The sequence below is a fragment of the Paroedura picta genome, chromosome 4 (genome assembly GCF_049243985.1).
Source record: "Paroedura picta isolate Pp20150507F chromosome 4, Ppicta_v3.0, whole genome shotgun sequence".
In the NCBI taxonomy this organism is placed as follows: domain Eukaryota; kingdom Metazoa; phylum Chordata; class Lepidosauria; order Squamata; family Gekkonidae; genus Paroedura; species Paroedura picta.
The window spans coordinates 134,565,626-134,590,836 of NC_135372.1; the positions used below are offsets into that span (position 1 = coordinate 134,565,626).

The window sequence follows — 25,211 nt, forward strand, 5'->3', positions numbered from 1 at the left end:
TGAACTCTATCGTCATGAGGGATGACAGCTTGGCTCTCGTGGTGGATCCCGAGGGACGTTGTTGCTGTTGGTCCCCCCCTTCCCAGTTTTGGCTGCGATTATTCATTATGGCCTGATGAACATTTCGGAACATTTCGTTGTAGTTTCGTTCTCAGGTTAAGAAAATATTGATTAGGGTTAGGAGAAAGTACTTGCTTGGGAATATTTGCTGATCACTGGTAGATTCTGTGACGTGGTGGCTTTACTGGGGTCCATACATTCAAAATGCCCCTAGGCATTGCTGGTGGCTGGTGGAGAGGAGAGATGTACTGGATGTACTGGATGTACTGGATGTACTCCTCAGATACCCTTTTTCTTGTTAGACCCTCTGTGGGTGCTCAGATCCGTCCCAGGGGCAAGGATACCCCTTAAGGTTGCCAGCCCCCCCAGCCCCCAGTGGGAGACGGAGGGATCAGATTGCCATATCTAGGTAGAGAAAGTCCTGGAGGTCTGGGGGTGGAGCCTGGGGAGGATAGAGATCTCAGTGGGGTACAACGTAAATAAATAAATAAATAAATGTCCTAGACTCCACCCTCCAAAGCTGCCATTTTCTCCAGGGGATCTCTGTAGTCTAGAGATGAGCTGTAAATCTGGAGGATCCCCAAATCCTACGTGGAGAATGGCAACCCTAAGCCGCACCCTCAGTTGCTGCACCCACTGTTGATCAGCCACCTGGCAGGGGGACTTACCAGCAGCAGAGGGAGGCATAGGCTGGCAGGACAGCCATGTCCCTGGTGAGGGGACTCAGCGCTGTCACTTCCAGCATCCATTGGGAGCAATTTCTTCCTGTTGCCAGTGATGTGGAAGTCTCTAGTACTTTGGGCAAAAACCCTGTAGCAAAAAGCCTTCTACTTCTTGTTGTTAGCTAGGGTAGTACTGCAACGAGTGGGAGGGTCAGGGGGACACAGCATCACAGGAGAATTCTTAAAAATTCAACCTTCTATACTTGCTGGAAGTTCTTACCGGAAGTGATAAAGGGTAGCTCTAGGAAGTACTGGCAACTCTATGGCAAAACCATAGAGTTCCTGGTGATTCCTAGAGCTGGTAAGAATTTCTGGTATGGACATGAAGCTGCCTTTTCCCTCTCTGGCTCAGTTCCCACCACTCCCATCTCCCCCCCCCCACCTGAGCCTTAACAGTCCTATTATTGGGTTTTAACTACATGTATTATTTTGAACAATGTGGTTTAATTGTGCATTGGATTTAATTGGTCACCGGATGCTTATGATGCTTGCGTTCCAGCAGATTTCGCTCTATTGTTAGTACCCTTGCGTTTGAGGAGCCGAGGCAGGGCATGTGTTTACATTTGTATGCGGTTATATTACGTTTTATTTAACTGCTTTATATATTTTTGCAGATGGATTTGTTTTTCAAATGCTTTTTTTAATGTCTCAAATGTGTTAATGTTTTTGTCTGAACGTTTGCCACCCAAGGGACCTTAGTGGAGTAGAAAGGTGGCATAGACATGATTAAAATAAGCAAAATGTTTGAAGCAAATAAACACTCCAGGATTGTGCAACTGTGTACTAAATCCCCATGGGCACGATATTTCCGCATGTGAGCAGAGCCGGCTCAGTATAACTTCTTCCATACTCCTGCAACAATATGGTTGCTCAGCTTGATTGGGTTTTGCCAGCCCTGGGTTATTTATTTCTTTTAAAGCTTCTATTCCACCTTTCACTGTTGAATCCATGGGTACAAAGGAAGCATTTGCTGGCAGGGGCTCATGGGAATTGTAGTTCATGAACATCTGGGGGACCACGGGTTGACTACCCCTGACCTAGAGGATGGCAACACTAGTATATGTTAAATAATTGAGAAGGGTACCCATGTTAGTGTAGCATAGGAAAATTAACCAGCTGTCCAGTGATACCTTATAAGCCAACAAAATGTATCCAGAATGTATGGATGTACACTCTGTGTGGTGGGATGACATCCTCTAGGAGGGACCTGCGTATCCCCCAGAATTACAACTTATCTCCAGGCAACAGAGATCACTTCTCCTAGAGAAAATGGCTGCTTCGGAAGGTGGACTGTGGGGCGTTGTATATTGCAGAGGTCCCCCTCCCCAAACTTCAGCATCCCAGGGCTCCGCCCCAAGACCTCCAGGAATTTCCCAGCCCTGAATTGGTTACCCTGTGATCCAGCATGGTGCAGTGGTTAAGAGCAGTGGCATCTAATGCGGTGAGCCCAGTTTAGTTCCCCACTCCTCCACATGCAGCCAGCAGGGTGACCCGAGGCTCGTCACAGCCCTGATAGTGCTGTTCGGACTGAGCAGTTCTGTCAGAGCTCTCTCAGCCTCACCTGCCTCACAGGGTGCCTGTTGTGGGGAGAGGAAAGGGAAGGTGATTATAAGCCGCTTTGAGACTCTTTCAGGTAGAGAAAAGCAGCATATAAGAACCAACTCTTCTTCTTCTTCTTCTTCTTCTTCTTCTTCTTCTTCTTCTTCTTCTTCTTCTTCTTCTTCTTCTTCTTCTTCTTCTTCTTCTTCTTCTTCCCAGACCCAAACCTTGGAGGTCTTAATGTTGCTTCTGGACTCCAACTTTGTTCTTTTGATCTCGATGGTCATTCTCGGCAAGGAGAGTCAGGAAGGCTACCTGGGTCAGTGTCAGAAAATACCCAAATGCGTAGAGATGTCTGGGCTCGAGCGGGGAATGTGGGCCATCTGGCGAAAATTCGGAATTCTTCAGTGCAGCCGAATCGCCATGTAATGACACGGGAGATGGAACGTTGCTTCTTCCTAATTGAACGTAAAAATAATTCTGGGCCATATGTCTGGCAGACGAGGGCTCCTGCTGGCAAGGATGATGGGGACAACGTGGAGCAGATGGCTTTTGGGGAGACGCATTTGTTTCCCTTTCTGCGGGGGGGGGGGGGATAGGAAAAGCAGACATGAAAATGTTTTTGGCCACAGGTTCCTTCCTGGCTCCCTCTCTTGCTCCGAGCTGCATGCTGAGCAAACTCCACAGTTGCGATTTAAGGTGCTTTGGGTCCCTGTTGGGAGGAAAATGGAGCTATAAACAAGGAAAATATATCCCCTCCCCAAATCTTCACTTAAAGACCACCACATCTAGGCAGACTTTGGCTTAGACCAGTGGTTCTCCACCTTCCTAATGCTGCGACCCTTTAATACAGTTCCTCCTGTTGAGGTGACCCCCAACCATATAATTATGCAAATGTTCTTTCACAGAAATTAAACCGAAACTGACCAATGGCGTGAAGATCCATTTTTCAGGATTGTATATAAATTGTTTTTTTTTTCCTGGGGTTTCTCAGTTCAGTTCTGCCTCTTGTCCCACCATGCTGATCTCGCTCTTTTCTGCTGCTCCAGACGAACGATCTACTCTGCAAGGCTGTTGTGTGGATTGCACCCCCCTGGCCAAGCTGCTTGCCCTGCCTCGACCCCTATGAAAGGGCCGTTCGGCCCCCAAAGGGGTCCCAACCCCTAGGTTGAAAACCACTGGCTTAGACAGGCGGACAGACAGACAGATGGATGGACAGACCGACAGACACAGATAGATAGATGACTATTTCGGTGCTGCCTCTCCAGAGTCCAGCCTGAGGTGACTCAGGGCAGCTTACGGTTGGGGCAGCCATTGCTCCCTTTCTTCTGAAAAATTTTTTTCACAGTCAGAGTAGTTCAGCAGTGGAATAGGCTGCCTAAGGAGGTGGTGAGCTCCCCCTCACTGGCAGTCTTCAAGCAAAGGTTGGATACACACTTTTCTTGGATGCTTTAGGATGCTCTGGGCTGATCCTGCGTTGAGCAGGGGGTTGGACTAGATGGCCTGTATGGCCCCTTCCATCTCTATGATTCTATGATTCTTCATTCCCCCTCTTCTTCAAATATCTGGTTCATGGCAAGCTGCATGTAAACAAGAGGGTCTCCTGATCAGCAACACCTTGTGTCTGAAGACAGTGATGTATACATGTGTGTGTGGGGAGGAGGGGGGGAGATGAAGCATCAGCTGATCCAGAGGGGACCTGGTGCTGGCATTGCGGCTTCAAGGTGGGGAATCCTGGAAATCTGGGTGTGGAGACTGTGGAGGATGGGGCTTGTTGAGGGGAGGTACCCCAATCGCATCCACCCGCCAAAGTGTCCATTTTCTCCTCAGGAATCGATCTCTGTAGACTGGAGATCCATTGGAACTCCAAGGGAGCCCAATCTGAATAGAGGACTTGCCACTGAGGAAAATATAGTCGAAAACGGATTCTATTTCATCCTTGGAATGAAATAAACAAAAAGAAAACTCAAGAAAGGACGTTGCTTGAAAACGTTCTTTATTATTGTTTAATGCCATAGGGATAGGTCTCTCTGTTTTTTCCTGCTCTGAGTTATCTGAGACCGTCCTGTGCTCATCCTATTCCCATCCGCAGGCTGGCAATTCTAGATCACGTGGAGCAGCCATTGGTGCTGGTAGGGGACACTGAGGCTTCAGGCAAAGCAAGGCTGAGATGGGAGAGGAGGAGAAGGCAGATGCTGGCTCCTTGCTCTGCTTTACTGGGGAGGAAACATGGCTTTGTGGTAGAGCATTTGCTCATTGTGCAGAAGGTCTTGGGTTCAATCCCCAGCATCTCCAGTCCAAGGACCCAGGCAATAGGTGATGCGAAAGACCTTCACCAAAAAGCCAGGAAACCTGCTGCCAGTCTGAGTAGACCTTGATGGACCAAGTGTCTAATTCAGGTTCATGTGTATTGCAGAGCCAGCCCAAATTTGCTCACATGGAGTGGCGGAAAGCACCACTGAGTCCCAGCCAATCCCGTAGGGCAGCCTTTTTCAACCTTTTGACCATGGAGGAGCCACTGAAATAATCTTTCAGGTTTTGAGGAGTCCCAGAAAGCATGTTAGCTGACCACGCCTCCCGGCCACACTGCCCCATGAACCTGGAAGTGACATCACGACCCACATTAACAGGTTCAAGGAGGATGGTGGGGGGGAGACAGGAGGCAATTTAAGATGGGAGCAGGCATGCAGGCCCTGCCCCCTCCGATGCATGGAAACCACAAGAGAACTCATGCTCAAGATGGGGAAGGAGGAGCAATGAAAGCAGCCAGTTCCCAAGCTTGTGGCTGAATGCATCAAAGCAGGAGGGGGAAAGCTACGGACCCCCTCTGGAGCTCTCATGGACCCCCGCGGGTCTGCAGACACCTAGCTGGGAATCCCTGCCGTAGGGTTTTCAAGGCAAAAGATAAACAGAGGATGAGTGATAAGGTTGTGAGTGTCTTGCAGGATGAGGGATAGGGTTGTGAGTGTCCTGCATAGTGCAGGGGGTTGGACTAGATGACCCAGGAGGCCCCTTCCAACTCTATGATTCTAGGATTCTAGTTGTGGTTTGCCATTGCTGGCTTCTGCATAGCAACCCTCGACTTCCCCGGTGGTCTGCCATCTAAGGAGCTGACCCACCAAGCTTCCAAGATCTGATGAGATAGGGTTAGCCTGAGCCATCCAGATCAAGGCGGGTCCCATTTAACCCTTGCTGAGTGTCCTCTCGCTTCATTCCCCTCCCTGTGTCACGCACCCCCATTGTTGAAACTTACATTCTAAGCTTCTCTGGCCAGGAACGACGCTTATTTTTCTTGCTGTAAAACACCCTGTACACTAATCAAGCGGCACGTAAAATAAAACATCATGATCACCGTCATCCTCCCGAACATGATATCCATCAAAGCTGCCTTAGCGTTGAGCCTGCTAAGGATGGAGGACTTGCTTAATAAGGGGCCATGGATTTCCCAATGGAGTCGTAGAGGAGCTCTTGCCATTGTGTTCCTGAACAGCCTCTCCTAAATCTGCCCGGGAAAGGAGGCACAAAACACAGAGAGGGAATGAGTTTGGCAAGGCCTACCAAAGATGGATGGCTCTACATAAAAAGAAGAAGAATTAATTGATGGCTAATCTTGAGTGAGAGCCTCTTGTGGCGCAGAGTGGTAAGGCAGCAGACATGCAGTCTGAAAGCTCTGCCCATGAGCCTGGGAGTTTGACCTCAGCAGCTGGCTCAAGGTTGACTCAGCCTTCCATCCTTCCGAGATCGGTAAAATGAGTACCCAGCTTGCTGGGCGGTAAACTATAAAAAGTATAAATGACTATTTTTGCACTTTTGGAAGCATTGTTTACTATAGTTTTGATGCTCCCAGTTAGGGCAGGGAACCCCCCCCCCCCCCGAATTCTCATTGCCACCCACCTCTTGGAGCGGCAGGGGAGGATAAATTAAAAATTTGAATTAAAAAAAAATACTCACAGGCATCCTGGATGTGATGACGTCTGTCCGGGTCTGCTCCTGCAGCATCCTGCCATGGTTTCAGTGGGGAGGGGCTTCTTACCCTGGGATGCAAACAGATGCATTCTTTAGCTTGACTGTGTTCTCGCACTCTGTCCCAGACCTCACCTCCATCATTCTTTCTCAGGGGCATCATCTGGCAATAAAGCAGAATCATAGAATCACAGAATCATAGAGTTGGAAGGGGCCATACAGGCCATCTAGTCCAACCCCCTGCTCAACGCAGGATCAGCCCTAAAGCATCCAAGAAAAGTGTGTATCCAACCTTTGCTTGAAGACTGCCAGTGGGGCGGGGGAGCTCACCACCTCCTTAGGCAGCCTATTCCACTGCTGAACTACTCTGACTGTGAATTTTTCCCCCCTGATATCTAGCCTATATCGTTGTACTTGTAGTTTTAACCCATTACTACGTGTCCTCTCCTCTGCAGCCAACGGAAACAGCATCCTGCCCTCCTCCAAGTGACAACCTTTCAAATACTTAAAGAGGGCTATCATGTCCCCTCTCAACCTCCTTTTCTCCAGGCTGAACATTCCCAAGTCCCTCAACCTATCTTCATAGGGCTTGGTCCAATGCTGTCCCAGATTCTGACATTCTCTGTGAAATCTGGGTGCAACATGCTATTGGAACCGTGCGTTTCAACAAACTGCTCCCACCGACTCCTCAACAAACCAGACTTGGCATAGCAGCAAACGCTGGTTTATTGATAAAGTGAAATCGAATACATGATACTTCTTGTTGGAACTGAACTGTTAGCTGCATACAAATCAACATAGCTCCCAATCGTTCCATCCCCCATGACCCTCTAAGGCGGGGGTAGTCAACCTGTGGTCCTCCAGATGTCCATGGACTACAATTCCCATGAGCTCCCGCCAGCATTCGCTGGCAGGGGCTCATGGGAATTGTAGTCCATGAACATCTGGAGGACCACAGGTTGACTACCCCTGCTCTAACGCACCCCAAGTTAGGAAAGGGGGGCTCACTACTTTCCCAAGAGAACAGATGGCCCAGCAACACACAGCTGTTATTTTCAGCCACCAAGGTCAATAACACACCAGTGTCCTCCATTTTCCAGTGCCACCCTGCCAACATAACTCTACCAATTAGTCTGCACAAAAGATCAAAGGCATAGCATACAATGAGATAACACAGACGAACAAAAGGAGGCAGCTGACAATATTCCTGTTGGCAGCCGTGGACAGGACCCGCAGTAATGGCTTTACATGTAGAACAGTATCGGCACAAATTTTCGCAGTCTGAGTAGTTCAGCAGTGGAATCGGCTGCCTAAGGAAGTGGGGTGCTCCCCCTCATTGGTGCTGTTTAAGCAGAGGCTGGACAGAAACTTATCCTGGATGCTTGAGGCTGAACCTGGATTGAGCAGGGGGTTGGGCTAGATGGCCTGTAGGGCTCCTTCCCACTCATTCTATATCAGTTCCAAGGTCAAACTGGAAGTGACACTCTAGGAATCACCAGGAACTCTATAAGTACCCTGTAGAGTTTCTAGTGGTTCACAGGACTACTCACTGTACCTGGAAGTGATATCTTTACACTCCTCCCCTCATAACCCGTTCTCCCCTCCTGCTGGTTGCCTTGCAACTCTACATGTGATAGCCTTACTTTGTATGAGTGAAAAATGTGCAAAGTCATTGAGGGAGGTTAATGAGCCAGCTTGGTGTAGTGGTTAGGAGTGTGGACTTCTTACCTGGTGGGCTGGGTTCGATTTTGCACGTCCCCACATGCAGCCAGCTGGGTGGCCTTGGGTTTGCCACAGCACTGATAAAGCTGTTCTGACCAAGCAGTAATATCAGGGCTCTCTCAGCCTCACCTACCTCATTGGGTGTCTGTTGTGGTGAGAGAAAAGGGAAGGCGACTGTAAGCCATTTTGAGACTCCTTCGAGTAGAGAAAAGCGGCATCTAAGAACCAACTCTTCTTCTTCTTCTTCTTCTTCTTCTTCTTCTTCTTCTTCTTCTTCTTCTTCTTCTTTCTTCTTCTTTCTTCTTCTTCTTCTTCTTCTTCTTCTTCTTCTTCTTCTTCTTCTTCTTCTTCTTCTTCTTAATAGTAGAGTGGGGAGCTAAATTTGGGACTCCCCAATTCTAGCCTGACCCTCCTCCCGATATCCATAACCTGATAAATACCAACGAGAGGCTCGCAGGATTTGACTTGCTCCATTAAGTATGGGAAAAGGTTAACAGAACATGAACAGGCTCTGGCAGCTGTGTGAACCTGTCATTTAAATGGGGCAAAATACCAGGACCCGAATGCAATTGTGGTACAGCCTGTCACGGGAACGTGAGCATTGTGTACTCTGGTGTGGTGCACCAGATCTCTCTGTGATTGAGCAGATTGAAAACTTAGATATTACTACTTAGGGGGACTGCCCTATCTGTCTGTATCACCATTGTACCAGCTCGGCTACACATTTTATTATCTTCTTCCCTGTCTGTAACTCTGCCATCCGCTAAAGAAAGAAAGAAACACTCCTGCCAGCTCAGCAAGGCACATGTCCACTTCACACGGACAGCGAGAGCATATTTGTGTGTAGCCACTAAGAGACACAGGACGATTTCCACGCTAGCTTCTTTGTGCAGCTGGGAAGAAGTAGTAGCAACCTCATTCTCATGCTGCACCAGAGGTGTAATCAAGATGCCTGGGCCAACCGCCGTCACCTTTCCTAATCACTGCCGTATCCTTAACAGTCTCACGGTGTTTCCCATTTTTCTCTCTCGCAACAGAGACGGTGTCCCGTCTTCTATTCTTGCACCAGCCGTGGGGCTTTTATTTTGATAAAAGGCCCGGCGGTGACATCACATTGCACATTAGGAGAAAACCCGAAGACGTGTTACTGTGGCTTGACAGCTGATCCAGAGATGTGGAAGCTTCCTGATTAATGTGTTCGCACCTTGGCTCGGAACTTGGTAATGCCATTAAAGCGATATGTCAGCTTCGGAGAGGCAGGCTGGCAACAAGTTTTGAGTATCAGTAGTACATTTCTTTGTGTGCCTTCTGGGATTTCTCACCCTCCCCTCCCTCTTTTTTCTTGGCTGAGCACAATCTGTTTCCTTCCCTTGCTAATTTGAAATAAAGTCTGGGCTGAAATCTAGGTTATCTCAATAGGATGGGATAGATTTCGGGGATGAACAGCGTCCCCTCGGGACTCCGGGAGGTGTTGTCTTCAGAGGCCATTTCAACGAGGGAAGCTGCTGGAACATTTCTCAGGCAATTCTCTCTGGGCATAGGAGGTCCGAAGTTTCCCAGGTCTTATTTTCTGAAGAACAATGAATGCGTAAGGAAAGTCCTGCGTGAAAATATTGCAGGAACTTGGAGTAGAGTATGTAGGAGAGAAAAGGGGAGCAAGCAGATATAGGCAGTCAAAGGAACAGAAGAAGGAGAAGAAGAGTTGGATTTATACACCACTTTTCACTGCCCAAAGGAGTCTCAGAGAGGCTTACAATTGTCTTCCCCTCCTCTCCCCACAACAAACAGACACCCTGTGAGGTAGGCGAGATTAAGAGAGCCCTGATATTACTGCTCTGTGAGGACAGCACTATCAGGGCTGTGACTGGCCCGAGGTCTCTCAGAAGGCTGCATGTGGAGGAGCAGGGAATCAAAACCAGTTTACCAGATTAGAAGCTGCCGCTCTTAACCAATACAGCAAGCTGTCATTGCTAGCAAACACAACTATATAACAATATGGAATTCAAATTTCATCACAAGTTGTCTTCTTTTACTCAAGATGCATGTGTTTTTCAGTATGGATATGCAATAAGCTTCCGGTATTAAATGCCTTGTTGCAACAGATTGGACCCATGTCATGCAGGTTGTTACACCTTTTGTCTGTGCTGAAATAATAGGTAGTGACAAAGCCGAGGTGAAACAAGGTATCTTAATTAGAAATCTTCCGAGTGAAGGCCGTTTGCACAGTCAGTTGCGGGTCATCAAAGGGGCAGCGACCTAGTGCTGTCCATGCACAGGTGGGCCAGAGTGTTCTACATCTGTGTAAGTTGTAACATTTCTTTATTTATTTATATTTATTGATTAGTACATTTCTAGACCACCCCTATTGACCCTGCCATCTAGGGCGGTTTACAACACTTAAAAACAGAAGACAATTAAAACCATAAAAACACTTCAATATATAATTATTAGATCTGTTAAGCAGGTCACTGGGGACATCCCCATAGTTCTCACTGGGGATGGCAAGAGTTGTTGGATTGCCACGGGAAGATGCCCGGGAATGTTTGAATGGCCTCAACTGTAAGCCTGCTGGAAGAGCTCGTCATACAGGGCCTTGGGAACAGTGCTACTTCAGTTAGGGCCCTTGTGTTATCTGGGAGCTTATGCTATTCAGGCTTTTTGCAGTACCTTTTGTTACCAATCTCCTTCCTCCCGGTGTTGAAAGCCTGGCATGGCCTGCCAACCCATACTGTGACTTGCTGGAAATGCCGCTGTCAGCAACTTGCCGGATCGAACAGCAGGCTCTTGGGCCCAGCATGCCATTTCCCCCCCCCCTTAAGAACAAAGAGCTTAAAAAGGGACATTGTTCTTTCACAGCATAGCTCCAAACTGAGCAACTCTCAGTAGCTCCAACATTCGACTTAAAAAGGCAGTTCAGGCTTTCTTATGCCTTTTTGGGGCATCTCAGCTTTGTCACCGCCTATTATTTCAGCACAGACAAAAGGCATAACAACCTGCATGACATGGGTCCAATCTGTTGCAACAAGGTATTTAATACCGGAATCTTGTTGCATATCTGTACCGAAAAAACATATGCATCTTGAATGAAAGAAGACAACTTTTGAACGTGCGAATGCTGTTCATTCATGATTGAAAGCTGTCTGTTTCATGCATTTTCTGGCCAGACCAAGGGTTTGCTAGCTCTTGGCTGCCCCTCAGGAGCATTGGAGTCAGGGACAGTGGAAATTGACATCATGTGAAGCCATGATGTCACTTCCAGATTTGAAACAGGTTTGAACCTGGAAGTGACATCGCAGCATTGTAGGATGCTGTAAGAATCCCCCAGATATCTTTGGCTTATACAATAGAGATTTGGCTTATACGACAGGCAAAATTGTGCCTTTGCTTCCTTGTTGACCGTTTACGCACTGGAGGTTTCATGCTGGGCTGCAGGCTGGAGTTTTAGTTGTGGCAAGTTGCCCCACCTCTTCCTGCACCCACATGGGGGAGCATCTGGCCCGGTGCACCTCATCTGCCCCCGATTTGTCCTCCTGCACAGGATCTGGGGCAGTGAAGTTCCCAGTGCATAAACGGTCATAAGGAAGCCTTTGCTTCCCTAACTCTTACTCCCTCAAGCAGACTCAGGGTTACGTATGTTTTTAATTTTATAATTCTATAAGTTACATGCAATAAATGCATATATAATTGTATTAATAATATTGTATAAACGTCCAACCTTTAGTTCAGTTTAAACCTAGGAAGATTTCCATCCTTTTCTTGATGACAAAAGGTACACTTGTGTGACAAACTGTGCAGTGAAAGCTCCTAAGTGCTGCGTAAATATGTGAAGGAATGTGAAGGCTTAGTGCCTCACAGAGCCAGAGAGTCTTGACTGATAGGCTTCACAAAGGGTTTTGATTCATTAGCATCAGTTGAGCAGAGAGACTTGGGAACTGACTGTGAAGAAAACTTTGGAACTGACTGAAAGCAGTATCACACTGAGGACTGGGAAGGTTGGCAAGGAGAAGTGGGAGGATCAGTGAAGACCCCTTCTTTCAGGCCAGAAAAGGATAGATCTTCTAGTTAGTGATTCCCTTCCCAGTCAATAAGGAAGATAGTGTAAAGATTGGAGCAACCCCTGGAGTGTTCAGAGAAGGAATTTAGGTACTTGGTAGTGTATTCTGCCTTCTGAAACCTGAAGAGTTGGTTAAACTCAAGAAAGTGATTCTGAGACTTTGTGAAAAAGCTTTAAACTCTCAATTGTCCAAAACATATGAATGTGAAATTACTAAGTTACCTCAGAGTTCATTATTGATTTACCTCAGAGATTTTACCCCCGATTTCACCTGACATTTCCCCTCTACATTGAGGAAAACATCTTTTTAAAAGATATTTTAAAATGTTCTAAAGCCTCCTGTTTGCCATTTTCAGAAGTTTCAATTAAGAGGATGATCTTGTCACATCCCTCAGGTTCCCTTGCTGAGCCAGCAGCAAAATACAATTAAGTGCCATGGTGAAACAGTCATAGATCTTCAGAAAAGAAGACAGTAGATAAATGGGGCTGCTGAGCCAGAAAAGAAGAAAAAAATGGAGGGAAAATCCTGTATCTGACTGAGGGAATGGGGCTAGGTTATCATAACTTCCTTAGAATCTGGTTCATCTATTATCCCCTGGAATCAATAAATGACCTCTACCTCCCTGGATTTCAGTATTTTTGTCTTTAGGTTTTTGGAATGGCAGTTAATTTCCTTGTTTTGTCACCATAAATTATCAGCTGATGAGGACCTGAGAGCAACTGATAATGTGCTTGTGAGGAGGACCTGAGAGCAGTTCTATCTGGGCACTCTTAGTCCCACCTACCTCACAGGGTGTCTGGGGTAGGGAAAGTTATTTGTAAGCCACTTTGGAACTCCTTTGGATAGTTCTTCTCCTTTTCCTTCTCCTTCTCCTTCTCCTTCTCCTTCTCCTTCTCCTTCTCCTTCTCCTTCTCCTTCTCCTTCTCCTTCTCCTTCTCCTTCTCCTTCTCCTTCTCCTCCTTCTCCTTCTCCTCCTTCTCCTTCTCCTTCTCCTTCTTCTCCTTCTCCTTCTCCTTCTCCTTCTTCTTCTTCTTCTTCTTCTTCTTCTTCTTCTTCTTCTTCTTCTTCTTCTTCTTCTTCTTCTTCTTCTTCTTCTTCTTCTTCTTCTATTTTGTTTATGGGCCACAGTGCTGCTGAATCTTTTGTGGTCCACTCTCAGCTTCAGCAGTCCATGTTTAGTGATCCATCACATTTCGGATTTCTAAAAAGCATTTGTTTCCCTTTAGCAGATGGAAAAAAGAATGCCTTTTTCATCTCTTCTCCTAATGAATTTAGAGCCCAGTGGCCACTTTAAGACTGACAAATTTTCATCCACGGAATGAGCCTTCATGTGCGCACACACTTCCTCAGATACCACACAAAAACTCATACCTTGAATTAAAAAATGTCCATCTTAAAGGTGCCACTGGACTCTAAATTTGTTCTGCTGCTTCAGACCAGCACGGTGACCCACTTGAATCTTCTCCGAAAGAATCATAGAATCATAGAGTTGGAAGGGGCCATACAGGCCATCTAGTCCAACCCCCTGCTCAACACAGGATCAGCCCAAAGCATCCTAAAGCAACCTGTGTTGAAACTGTCAGCTCTTCACTCTTCATCTTTGCTTTGTCTTTCCCCCCTGAAACGAGAAGGAAATGTGCTTTTGCACCCCCCTCCCTGCCCAACATCTATTAAAAACTCTAGTATTTAAGTAATCTTAAAAAAAAAATTCCCATATTCTTAGAAGTTTGGCTTCCTAAGAGAAGACCATTTTATGATAAAACAAAATCTCCGGCGTCGGGTTGTTTGTTTTAAACACGGCTGTCACAAAAAAAAAAAAAAAGTTTTTTAAAGCAAAATTATTACTAAGTTGTTATTAGAGGAGAAACAAATGGCTCGTGAGTGGGTGCAGTATCGCTCATTTAAATTTTATGAGTTGCCAAAATAAAGATGCAAATTGCCTATAACTCTCAGCTCCCCCTCCCCTGTTAGAGCGGATGACGGATGCTTGCGTTACTCTCAGGAAGCAATCTGTTGGCACCCATGCTGATATCACAAGAACACCATCCAGCCCTGTTATGGATGGCTCTCCACTTCCTGCTTTTAAGGCAGTGGTCCGCAAGCTTACGCTCGCTGTGGACCGCTGCGGCGTAGTGGGGGGAGAAGGTGGCCCGGGGGCCCACGCACGCGCGGCAGCCCCAGCGCAGGGGCGCAAACGCGCGTGCGCGGCAGTCCGCGCATGCGCGTTTGTGCTGCCGCCATGCCGGCGGCCGCGGCTCCCCCTCCTGGCCCCTCCGGGCCACAAGCAAATCGACCGCTAAAGCTTGCACGGTGGCCAAGCTTCTCTTCCCCCCCCTCCCGAAATAAGAAGCTTGCCGGGCCGCGAGCTAATCGGCTGCTTTGGCGGCCGATTTGCTCGCGGCCTGGCGAGCTTCTCGCTTCGGTGGGGAGGGAAGAAGGAGCCGTGGCCTTCGCGGCCCGGCACCGGGCTGCGGCCCGTGGGTTGGGGACCACTGTTTTAAGGGACTGGCTGGAAGGTCCCTGTCAGGAGGCCCTCTCTGTGACTTCCCCTGACACTGTTAATGAAATGATGGGGTGGATGCTTTTATTTCTCATATGTATTTGTGAACTACAACTGAATTCGAGGGGTCTGGTTGGCTGGTTTAGCAAAGAATTATCCTAGGGCTGTATTTGGATGCTGTGACACAGTTTGCTAATGTAGCAGGATTAACTTTTGCTTATATATTCCCGCTGTCATGATGGTCAGTTCATAGTCTGAGAAAGAGTGCTTGCACTCGAAAGCTCATGCCTTGAACAAATCTTTGCTGGTCTTAAAGGTGCTACTGGACTCTGATTTTATTGTGCTGCTTCAGACCAACACGGCTGCTCATTTGAATCTAACGAAATTGATGGTCATGCAAAGACCATCAGCAGCTTAAATGAGGTCAAGTCGGGGAAGGACAGGGAGGCTGGCACAATTAATCAAGAGCTGGTGAGGCTATCTATAGCAGTGTTTGCTGGCAGGGGCTCGTGGGGATTGTAGTCCATGAACATCTGGAGAACCACAGGTTGACTACCCCTGATCAATAGGACTGGCCTTGTCCTACAGAAGCCTTTCTTTTTTGAGACATCCTTCAGGCTTCAAAAAACCCCAGAAGTGGCACAATCATGCAGAACATGGTTGGGAAGCCTAGCTGTAGGTATGACCACCTGGAGCTCCTCCCCTTCCCAATTCCTCTATCAATGTCATGGATTCCAAGGTTGATTTACTGTGTAGCAAATACATCAATTTGGCCTTTGTTCCATATACCATCCGTTTATTTAACCAATCTGCATTTAGCCAATTTATTTAACCAGTCCGTAAGAATTCTTTTTTCCATCTCGATGCATAAAGGATCCAAGCAGCTGTTACCATGTATTTAACAAGCTAATTATACATTTTAATACTCTTTGGCACCCTATTTAATACTATAAATTTTGGATCCTGCGCAAATTTAATTTTCGACATCTTTTGCATTTCATCATGAATTATAATCCAGTATTTCTTTGCTTTCTGGCATCAATATATATTTATTTTTGCTTCCTAGAAATTCCTCAAAACCTTAACTAAAATAGGAATCTTGAAATTTCACTTGAACGAAAATGTCAACTCCTTCTTTGATCTTCTCCCATTGTTTCCAGCAGCTTGAAGATCAAGCTGGCTTTGATTTCCACCTCTTTGGTTTGTTGTTGTTGTTTTTTCTTTAACCTTTGGGCCTGTTGGTCTCTTTTTCCTTTTCAGAGGACATGGATCAGTCCCCTGCCGTGCGTTCCGAATATCTGGTCTCAGGGATTCGAACTCCTCCTGTCCGAAGGAACAGCAAGCTTGCGACCCTGGGCAGGATTTTCAAGCCGTGGAAATGGAGGAAAAAGAAAAATGAAAAACTAAAGCAGACATCAGCAGGTAAGTGCAAGAGGATGGAGCACGATTTGCCTGTGATAAGAGCCCATTGCTGATTGTGTTCAGTAAACTGTGAGGTGTAAGAGGGCCTGCATTTGCTATTCGGTTTTGTGTAAGTGCAGAAAAAGGACAGAATGTAGTATAAGTAGGAGAAATCCATCTTCTTGTGAAGCTCAGAGTTCATTCTTTAAAGCAGTGGTTCTCAACCTGGGGGTCGGGACCCCTTTGGGGGTCGAATGACCCTTTCACAGGGATCGCGGCAGGGCAAGCAGTTGGGGGGAGGGCTCTGCCACTGTTGCCGCTCCTCCTGAAGGCACCCGCTTTTGGCCACCAGCCGCTCCAGCAGTGCCTCCAGTACGGCTCAGTCTCCCACCAGGTGCTCCAGGTGGTGGCACAGCTTGGCGGGACAAGAGGCAGAACTGAACTGAGCAACCCCGGAAAAAAGCCCAATTTGTAGGCAATCATGAACAATGGAACTTCACGCCATTGGTCAGTTTCGGTTTAATTTCTGTGAAAGAACCCTTGCATAATTTTATGGATGGGGATCGTGGCATTAGAAAGGTTGAGAACCACTGCTTTAAATGACAGGTCTTGTTGATTGAACAGATGCATATAAAAATGTATGGGCGGAGCTCGATGAAATCTGATCAGCCAGAGGTGTGTCTAAACCAGATTTCTAGCTCTGGAGTCTCCCATGATCCTGTTTTCCCTCTTAATTCCCTGTATGGTTTGACCAATCAGCTGGCATCTGGTTGAAAGCGTGAGGCATTGTTCACCAGGGAGCGCGGTATATAAATATAAATAAATAAATAGTTCAGCTCTGTGGGAAGGCAGGTTCTGATGTCCATTTCCTGGCAAGTCTGTTCTTGCGATCAGTTCCTCCACAGGTCTTCTGCTTGCACAGGCACATGTTAGGAAATGTCCTGTGCATTGCAGAGATGCAGTCCAGAAGAACATTTGGCTGTTTTCATGGAATGCAAACACCACTCATATCTAGGAGCTAGATAACCTCCACCCATATCTAGGAGCTAGATAACCTCCAGCTCTCTCCCTATGTTTTTAACAGATACGTTGTTTGAACGCCTGTTTCCCTACGCCAGAGCCTCTTGTGGCGCAGAGTGGTAAGGCAGCAGAAATGCTGTCTGAAAGCTCTGCCTATGAGGCTGGGAGTTCGATCCCAGCAGCCGGCTCAAGGTCGACTCAGCCTTCCATCCTTCCGAGGTCGGTAAAATGAGTACCCAGCTTGCTGGGGGGTAAACGGTAATGACTGGGGAAGGCACTGGCAAACCACCCCGTATTGAGTCTGCCATGAAAACGCTAGAGGGCGTCACCCCAAGGGTCAGACGTGCCCCAGTGCTTGCACAGGGGATACCTTTACCTTTACCTTCCCTACACCAAGAGAAATGTGAGCTGCTATAGCTCTACCAGCAGATGACTGTTTAGGGCAGAGGAGTTGATCCCTCTAGCAGTCTGCATCGCTGGCTCTGCCCCGCCCCTTGCCGGTGATGCTTCATAGCTGCCATTTATAGGCCATTCATAGCCTATTTTACAATTGTCCGATATGAAGGTTTCCTGTACATCCCAGGTTTTTAAAAGAGAAAGGCACATACCTGATGGATTGGAAATGGATTAATTGTGAGGGATGACCTTTTAGTGCAGGAAAGGGGAGGTTTCATTCGCGGAGGGAGAGCAGATCAGCAGAGCATGAAGCCCCCACTGAATACTTTTGGACGATTAAATGGAAAACGGGAACAATCCACCCTTTGTATATGAAGGGCTTTTCAAGTGACTTGTTAAGCACCTTGTGAAGTGCATAGCTGGCGTTGGGAAAAATGCATGTCAGAGCACTTGCTAAGGTTCCTAGTCTGGTTTAGGGAAAACCACTGACCGGAGCTTGATTGATTGATTGATTGATTGATTGATTGATTCATGTATTTATTATATTTATATACCGCCCTCCCCAGAGGCTCAGGGCGGTTTACATAAAACGTAAAAAACAATACAAGAAACAATCCATAACATTAATACCATAACACTGATCATTTAACAATGGTAACAGTTCAGACAGGTCCAGGAGCAGAACCCATTGATGGGTTTCTGGTAGGGAGGGAGCAGGGGCCCTGCAGATGTTGGTGCCAGATGCCTCACCTCTCCACTTCCAGCAGAAACGAGAGATCATTATGGGGGATCCTGCAAAGTCCTTGGGTCTCTGGGTCAATCTTCTGCAACCTGCTGAGAAAGACATCACAAGGTAGCAATCAGTACATAAGAACGTTATATATTTATTTATTGTGTGGCGTGTAGGTAGAGCAGCCAGGAGATCCTACGATTTCAGGATTCTCTGGCAGCCAGGCAAGAGACGTTCAGAGGTGATTGACCATTGCCTACCTCTGCCTCATGACCTTAGTGTTCCTTGGAGGTCTTCCATGCAAATACTAGCCAGAGCTAACCTTGCTTAGCTTCCAAGATCTGATGAGAATTGGGTGTGCCTGGGCTATCCAGGTCAGGGCAACAAAAGAACATAAGAAAAGCCATGTTGGATGAGGCCCCTGGCTCTTCCAGTCCAACACTCAGTGTCACATGTTAGCTAGCCATCAAGAGGTCCACCAGTGGGGCCAGAACTTCAGAAGCCCTCCCACTGTGGTCCCCCAAGCGGCAAGAATATAAAAACTCACTGCCCCAGGCATAAGAACATAAGTGAAGCCATGTTAGATCAGGCCTGTGGCCCATCCAGTCTAAAAATCTGTATCACAGTGGGCCAAAATACAGGTGCCACCAGGAGGTCCTCCAGAGGGGCTAGATCTTTTTTTTAAAAAAAAAAACTCGTGTCAGTACTGAAGGGGAGGACTGTCACACTCCCATTGATCCCTGAGTCCAAAACAGGCTGCAAGATTGCTGCCTTCGTGGCCCATTTCAGACCTGGTAGGATGAGAGTTCTAGGAGTAAAGCCTGAGCATAAAGGAACATGGAAACAAAACTCATATTTGCTCTGTGCTTGTATACCTCTGGCAACAGTTTATTTGGGAAGGGGGGCACGAAGGGCATCTTGCCCAGGGATCCACAGAATCTGAAGCTGGCCTTGGTAATGTTACCAACACTGGACAATCAGTTCCCTCCCCCTTCAATAAAAGAATTTGTGTACTTTGAATGCATATCCTAATACATAGGCTCAGTGAATTCTTTATAACAATGAAGACTTGCCAGGTAGAACCAGTGAGTTGGCCCGAAAATATAGATGTTTCCAAGGTCTAATCACATGCTGTCTAAAATACCAAGGAGGGGACTTTGGGCTCCCACTGAGCATGATGAATGCCTTCTCTGCTTGTTTTCCCCTTTTGCAAAATAGACATCGAGTTTTCTTCCTGGTTACCGCCTGCCCCCTACCCCTAACAATACCCGGAGTTTAGAAATCCTTGCAAGCAGCATGGGATTAATTGGGCACTTATGACGTGGCACCTTGATAAGCTACGAACCAAATTGAGGTTTCCCACCCCCGGTTTGTTCCTTCTTGAACTTCCTCCAAGCAAGGCTTGTTGCTGTTTCAAGTCTTGTGCCATTCCTTTTTGGCTTCATTTCGGAATGAGGGAGGTCATTCTGACCTTATGGAAAAAGACAAGAGCCACTTGGGCCCATGCATTATAATCGATATTGTAGACTTATTCTCTCCCCCCCCCCCTCTTTCAATTCTTTCTGGAAGAACAAGCATTTGTATTGCTAAGGAGGAGCCCTAAACTAGCGATCCCCATCCTGTGGGCTGCGGACCACATGTGGTCCATCGACTAATTGGAGGTGGGCCACGAAGGATGCCTCCCCCCCCGGCCCTTTACTTCACCCCCCCCCCCCGCGGTCCTTTACAACACACTTTGGGTGTCATTGTCTCCCATCACTCCCAGAGAAACAAGCTCAGAGAAACAAGCTCAGGGTTCCCATCGATTTGTCATTGTCGTGAGTTAAAATTTCCATGAAAATAAAATGTTCCTTATGTTCATTGTTGTGGCGTGTCTGTATCTTATTTTGAAGGGATGTTTAAACATTACCATAGCGATCAGAGAGTGCTAGGGCAGTGGTTGAGAGTAGAGGAGTAAACTACCCCCCCCCACCGGGCCTCAGTTAAATTGTCAAGCGTTGAGTGGTCCCCGGTGATAAAAAGGTTGCCCTAAACCCAGCACTACAAAATTAGAATTATTTTGCAAGGGGTGGGGATTGCAAACCTTCCCCAAGCCTTGCACCCTGTTTCTAACAATCAAGCCCAATGAATTCACATGCAGGTCATTACGGTTTAAATCTCCTGTTTAACTGCCAGCCAACAATGGGGACCCCTCCGACAGCCTGGTTCCCTAGCCAGGCAATCTTGACACTCAGCCGGTCCCTAACCGTTACTGCGATTTCTTTTCAGCTGTCGTGATTACCCCAATGCCATAGTGGTTACAACTGTTGTGTCTTTTTTGCTCCTTCTTACTGTTCCCAATGATTCAGTGTACCTGTCCCATTCCCCACTGGTTTGATGCAAACCGCCCCGAGACGTCACAGGGAGGGGCGGCATATCAACTGCATGAATGAATGGCTAAATCAATAAAGGAGAGAGAGGTGAAGATATGAGGTTTTTATCTAATGGCCAACGCACGATGACTGAAATGGAGGTGTGGTCTAAGTGTCAGAGTGGTGTGGTGGATCTGCACAGGTGAGGCCTGAGTTGAGATTTCATGCTCCTCTCAGTGGGTGACCTTAGGCAGCCAAATTTACCTAGCTAGTCAAAAGTGGTTTAACCCTACGAATGTAGTCCTAAGCTCCTTGGGCGAAAGGTGAGGAACCAGGATGATGAAGGAGGAATACAGTCGGACCGGCAGGGAAGGGGGAGGAAATCTCACCACCCTGCGCCCCTCATCTCTAACGCCTCCCCTGCTGTACCATAGTCCAAGTTGGCCGTCATGCACCCACCTGCATTTGCCATGCCCTGGTCTTCATTTCCATGCGCCGTCAGCTCTGATGTTCCATGTTGATCACGCTCAACTCCCCTCCCCCCCCCCTTTTTGCAGTGTTAGAGAAGAAGACAGCTGCCAGGCAAGGTCGGGACGAGCTAATTAAGAAAGGCCTCCTGGAAATTATGGAACAAGGCAAGTGAACGACCATCTTCGTGTTTTATTCCTCTGGTCCTTTCCAGAAGGAGCGGGAAGCAGTGCCAAGCGAGCAAGCAGCATGGAGCCAGGTCAGGGAGGTGGCTCAGGAGGACCCCAGGCAAATGGCGGCTTTCCTTTCCCTTTAGCGGCTGGGCTAAAATAAGGAACGGATTCGGCTCCAGGGGAGCCCATCACAGGACTGGGAAAGGGCACAAGGAGCCTTCAGTTTCAACCACATTTTCAATCCTCCCCTCCCCTCCCCTATTTATTCCAGAATTTATAATCCACCCGATCTTTAGGAACTCTGGGCAAATTAAACCACAAAATGCACATGCGAACCCTCTATAAAGTTTAAATAAATTCAGGTTACTAGCCTTAAAACATTTACGTTAAAAACTTGGATGTTAAAATAATAAATTAGCAGTCAATGTAAAGTTTTCAGATTGCCTCCAGTGCTTTCTCTGGGGGGGGGAGGGGCGGGGGGGGGAAATCATGGCCCTGCAGGGATCGGGCAAAGAGGCCAGTGGAGTTTGACATTACTTCAGCCCTCAACCACAGGCCCGGCAGAACAGCATGGGCTGCGGGACTGTGGAAGGTTTCGCAGGGCGCTGCTGGCTGGGACCAGGACCAAGTCATTTGCAGTTCCCTTTCCTTTGTGTGCACCCAATCCATTCCTCCAGAGCTGCCTGCCTTCAAGGGGGGATCGTCAAATGGAAGTATCCAAAACAGAAAAATTCGACTGGTTGGCTTTCAAAAGAAAAAAGAAAAAAAGAAGAACTTCAATAATTAATATTCAGTAGATATTATCTTCATATCTGTGATGTCATAGTGATAGGCATGGTAACATCTTAGCTTAGGGCTGGTCCTGCGTTGAGCAGGGGGTTGGACTAGATGGCCTGTATGGCCCCTTCCAACTCTATGATTCTATGATTCTATCAATCAAACCAAAACGGGTTCTGGGAAAACACAATTTTCTTCTCAATAGCCCATTTTCAGCGTTTCTTTCTTCCTCAGTGGCTTTATGTTTAAATGAGTTGTGTCTCAATAGCATCAATATGAGAGATTGATCTCCAGAGGACAGAGATCAGTCCCCCTGGGAGGGGGGGAAATGGCAGCTTTGGAGGGTGGACTCTATAACTTTATACCCCACAGAGATATATCCCCAAATCCCACTCTTATTAGGCTCCACCCCCCAAATCTTCAGGAATTTCCCCACCTAGCATCTTCAACTTTGCTTGCCATAGAAACAGATTCAGGCATTGACTCCCAGGCCCCCTCGAGAGCCGTCTTGGGGTAGTGGAAATGAAAGCAGTTCAGCGAAGGCTGGAGAACCAAGTTTGATTCCCCACTTCTCCACAAGCAGCTAACTGGGTGGCCTTGGGCCAGTCACAGTTCTCTCAGAGCTCACTCACCTATTACAGCGGAGAGGAAGGGAAGGTGATTGGAAGCCCTTTAGGACTCCTTTGGGTAGTAAAAAGTGGGGTACAAAACCCAGCTCTTCTTCTCTGCTCTGTTCTCATACCAATGTCTGTGTTTGTGTGTGTTGGTGTGTAGGGGGGTGTTTCACAGCCATTCGGCTTCTCTGCTTTGCATGTCACTGCCATTTTTATTTTCATCACCACTGCTGAAAAGCGTACATCCCACCTGCTCTGAGGCTTTTCCAATGAGTCAAAAAACAGGCAGCAGCAGAGCGCACTATGCTGTTCTCAAAGAGGAGTGCTAACTAAAGCACGGCAGAAGTTTCCAGCATATTTGAAACTCAGCTCTAGAATTTACGTAGCCTTTTGGTGGATCCAGTTCTTGGCTAGCGGGTGAAAAAGCCAGGAGTGGAGAGCCAGCGTGGTGTAGGAGCAGAGGCTTCTATTCTGGCAAGCTGGGTTTGATTCCCCGCTCCTCCACGTGCAACCAGCTAGGTGAACTTGGGCTAGTCATGGTTCTCGTAGAACTGTTCTCACATATCAGTTCTCTCAGAGCTCTCATAGCCTAACCTATTCCACAGGGTGTCTGTTGTGGGGAGAGGAAGGGAAGAGAAGCTGCTTTGAGACTCCCCTGGACAGTAAAAGGCAGGGTATAAAAACAATTCTTCTTCTTCTTCTTCTTCTTCTTCTTCTTCTTCTTCTTATTATTATTATTATTATTATTATTATTATTATTAGATTTATAGCCCGCCACTCCCTTGCGTCTCTTCTTCTTCTTCTTCTTCTTCTTCTTCTTCTTCTTCTTCTTCTTCTTCTTCTTCTTCTTCTTCTTCTTCGCCAGTTATCTTAAAAATTTTCCCCTTCTGGCTAAGAAGGCAGGGGGAGGAATGAGCTACAAGCAGAAGCACAGAACAGGGGAGGCCCTTGATGTTCTAGTCAGTGCTAGCCATATCTGCCTCAAACATAAGCTTGGGGGAAGAGGGCCATCTTGCAGGCCCTTCAGAACGTTGCCAGCTCTTTCATGGCCCTGATGTCCTCTGGGAGCTGATTCCACCAGACTGGGGCTAGGGTTGAAAAGGCCCTGACCTTGGTTGAGGTCAGAAATACTTCCTTGGCGCTTGGGATTGCAAACCTGTTTACCGTAGCTGACCGAAGCACTCTCCATGGTTCATATTCAGGCAGCTGGTCCTTTAGATTCAGAGGTTCCTTGGAGGAAGAGTGGAATCACCATGTACTTGACAGACTGAGGCCCTGACCTGGGTAGTCAATCCTGACAGATCTCAAAAGCTAAGTGGGATGAGCCCTAATCCAAAATATCAGGGTTGTGATGGAGATAGACAATGGCAAACCACCTCTGATTGCCTCCTGCCTTCAAACCCCCTCCAAATCAGCCGGGACTTGGCAGGAGAGTTTCACCGTGGTGGGATTTGGGACCACCTTGCACTCAGAAGGATATCCCCAGGACCAAACTCTGGAATGGGAAACAAAATAATCGGTTTCATTTTCCAGGCCTGGTGTGGGAGAGCGTTGGAGGAAAGTAATTTGCTTCTGCTGAGCCCATTCCAAATCCAGATTATTTTGGGAAGGGGGAAATTAATGAGCATGTCAGTGATTGCAAAGTCAAAGGGCTCCTGCTACTCTTCTCTTCGGGAGACCCAGAAGGAAGGAGAAGAGCAAACATTGGCTCTTTGCTTCTTTCTCATTTAAATTCTGGGGATGGGATCACCAATAAAAGCACTGCACAAATCCCTTCCTTCCTTCCTTCCTTCCTTCCTTCCTTCCTTCCTTCCTTCCTTCCTTCCTTCCTTCCTTCCTTCCTTCCTTCCTTCCTTCCTTCATTCATTCATTCATTCATTCATTCATTCATATTCCACCCTCCCCTGAGGCTTGGGGCGGTTTACATACAACAGGGAAACAATACAGATAACTCAATAGTTATAAACAGTAACCATACAGTGATAACGATAGAACAGTAGAACAATGGTGAGAAAATCAGTTCAACTACAGCATACTGATGGCCCCGTTGGTTGGATGAATTGGAGATGGATTTCATGGGAGGGAGGCTCGGGGGCGGGGGGGGGCAATGGAAGGTGATTGGTTCAGGTTGACCTCAACCAAATGCCTGGCAGAAGAGCTCCCTTTTGCAGGCCCTGTGGAACTGCTTGAGTTCCATCAGGGCCCTAATCTCCTCTGGGAGCTCATTCCACCAGGTGGAGGCCAGGATGGAGAAAGCTCTGGCCCTGGTTGAGGTCAAGAGGGCTTCCTTGGGGCCAGGGACCACCAGGAGGTTGGAGGATTGCAGAGTGTAAGGCTCTTTGATGGGTGTAAGCAGAAAGGTGAACCACCAGGTACACTGGGCCTGGACTACATATGGCCTTAAAGATGATTACCAGAACCTTAACCCTGATCCAGAATTTGACCTGTTTACAACGTAACCTAATTGTCTCATCAGAAGAGTGTGAATAATGAGTAGCCAAGAGCAATGTGTTCTGATCCATGTTATTCTTTCCTAAAACAACGGATGTTTTGGGTCCTAGCAGTTTTGCTGTGCGGTTGACTAATGCATGCCATTGATCAACCTCTGTGTAAAATTCACCCGCTAATGTCTTTTCAAATAACTGTTCCTAGACCTGTTCCCCATCAGGGCGAGATAGGCAGCAGTTCCGTCCTCATCTTTCCCAGTTAGATCACATTTG

General features: G+C 47.3%; 1 protein-coding gene across 5 annotated transcripts in view; it reads left to right on the forward strand.

The window, feature by feature from the left end:
- PHACTR3 (phosphatase and actin regulator 3) overlaps window positions 1–25,211 on the forward strand; it is a 238,914-nt gene that overhangs the window by 88,626 nt on the left and 125,077 nt on the right. For 4 of the 5 annotated variants that reach the window (XM_077335748.1, XM_077335749.1, XM_077335752.1 and 1 more), the window contains exons 2-3: window positions 15,822–15,983; window positions 21,017–21,094. In XM_077335748.1, coding sequence (XP_077191863.1) covers window positions 15,822–15,983; window positions 21,017–21,094 — 240 coding nt within the window. The remainder of the gene's footprint in view (window positions 1–15,821; window positions 15,984–21,016; window positions 21,095–25,211) is intronic. The other variant, XM_077335750.1, reaches the window with a different exon arrangement.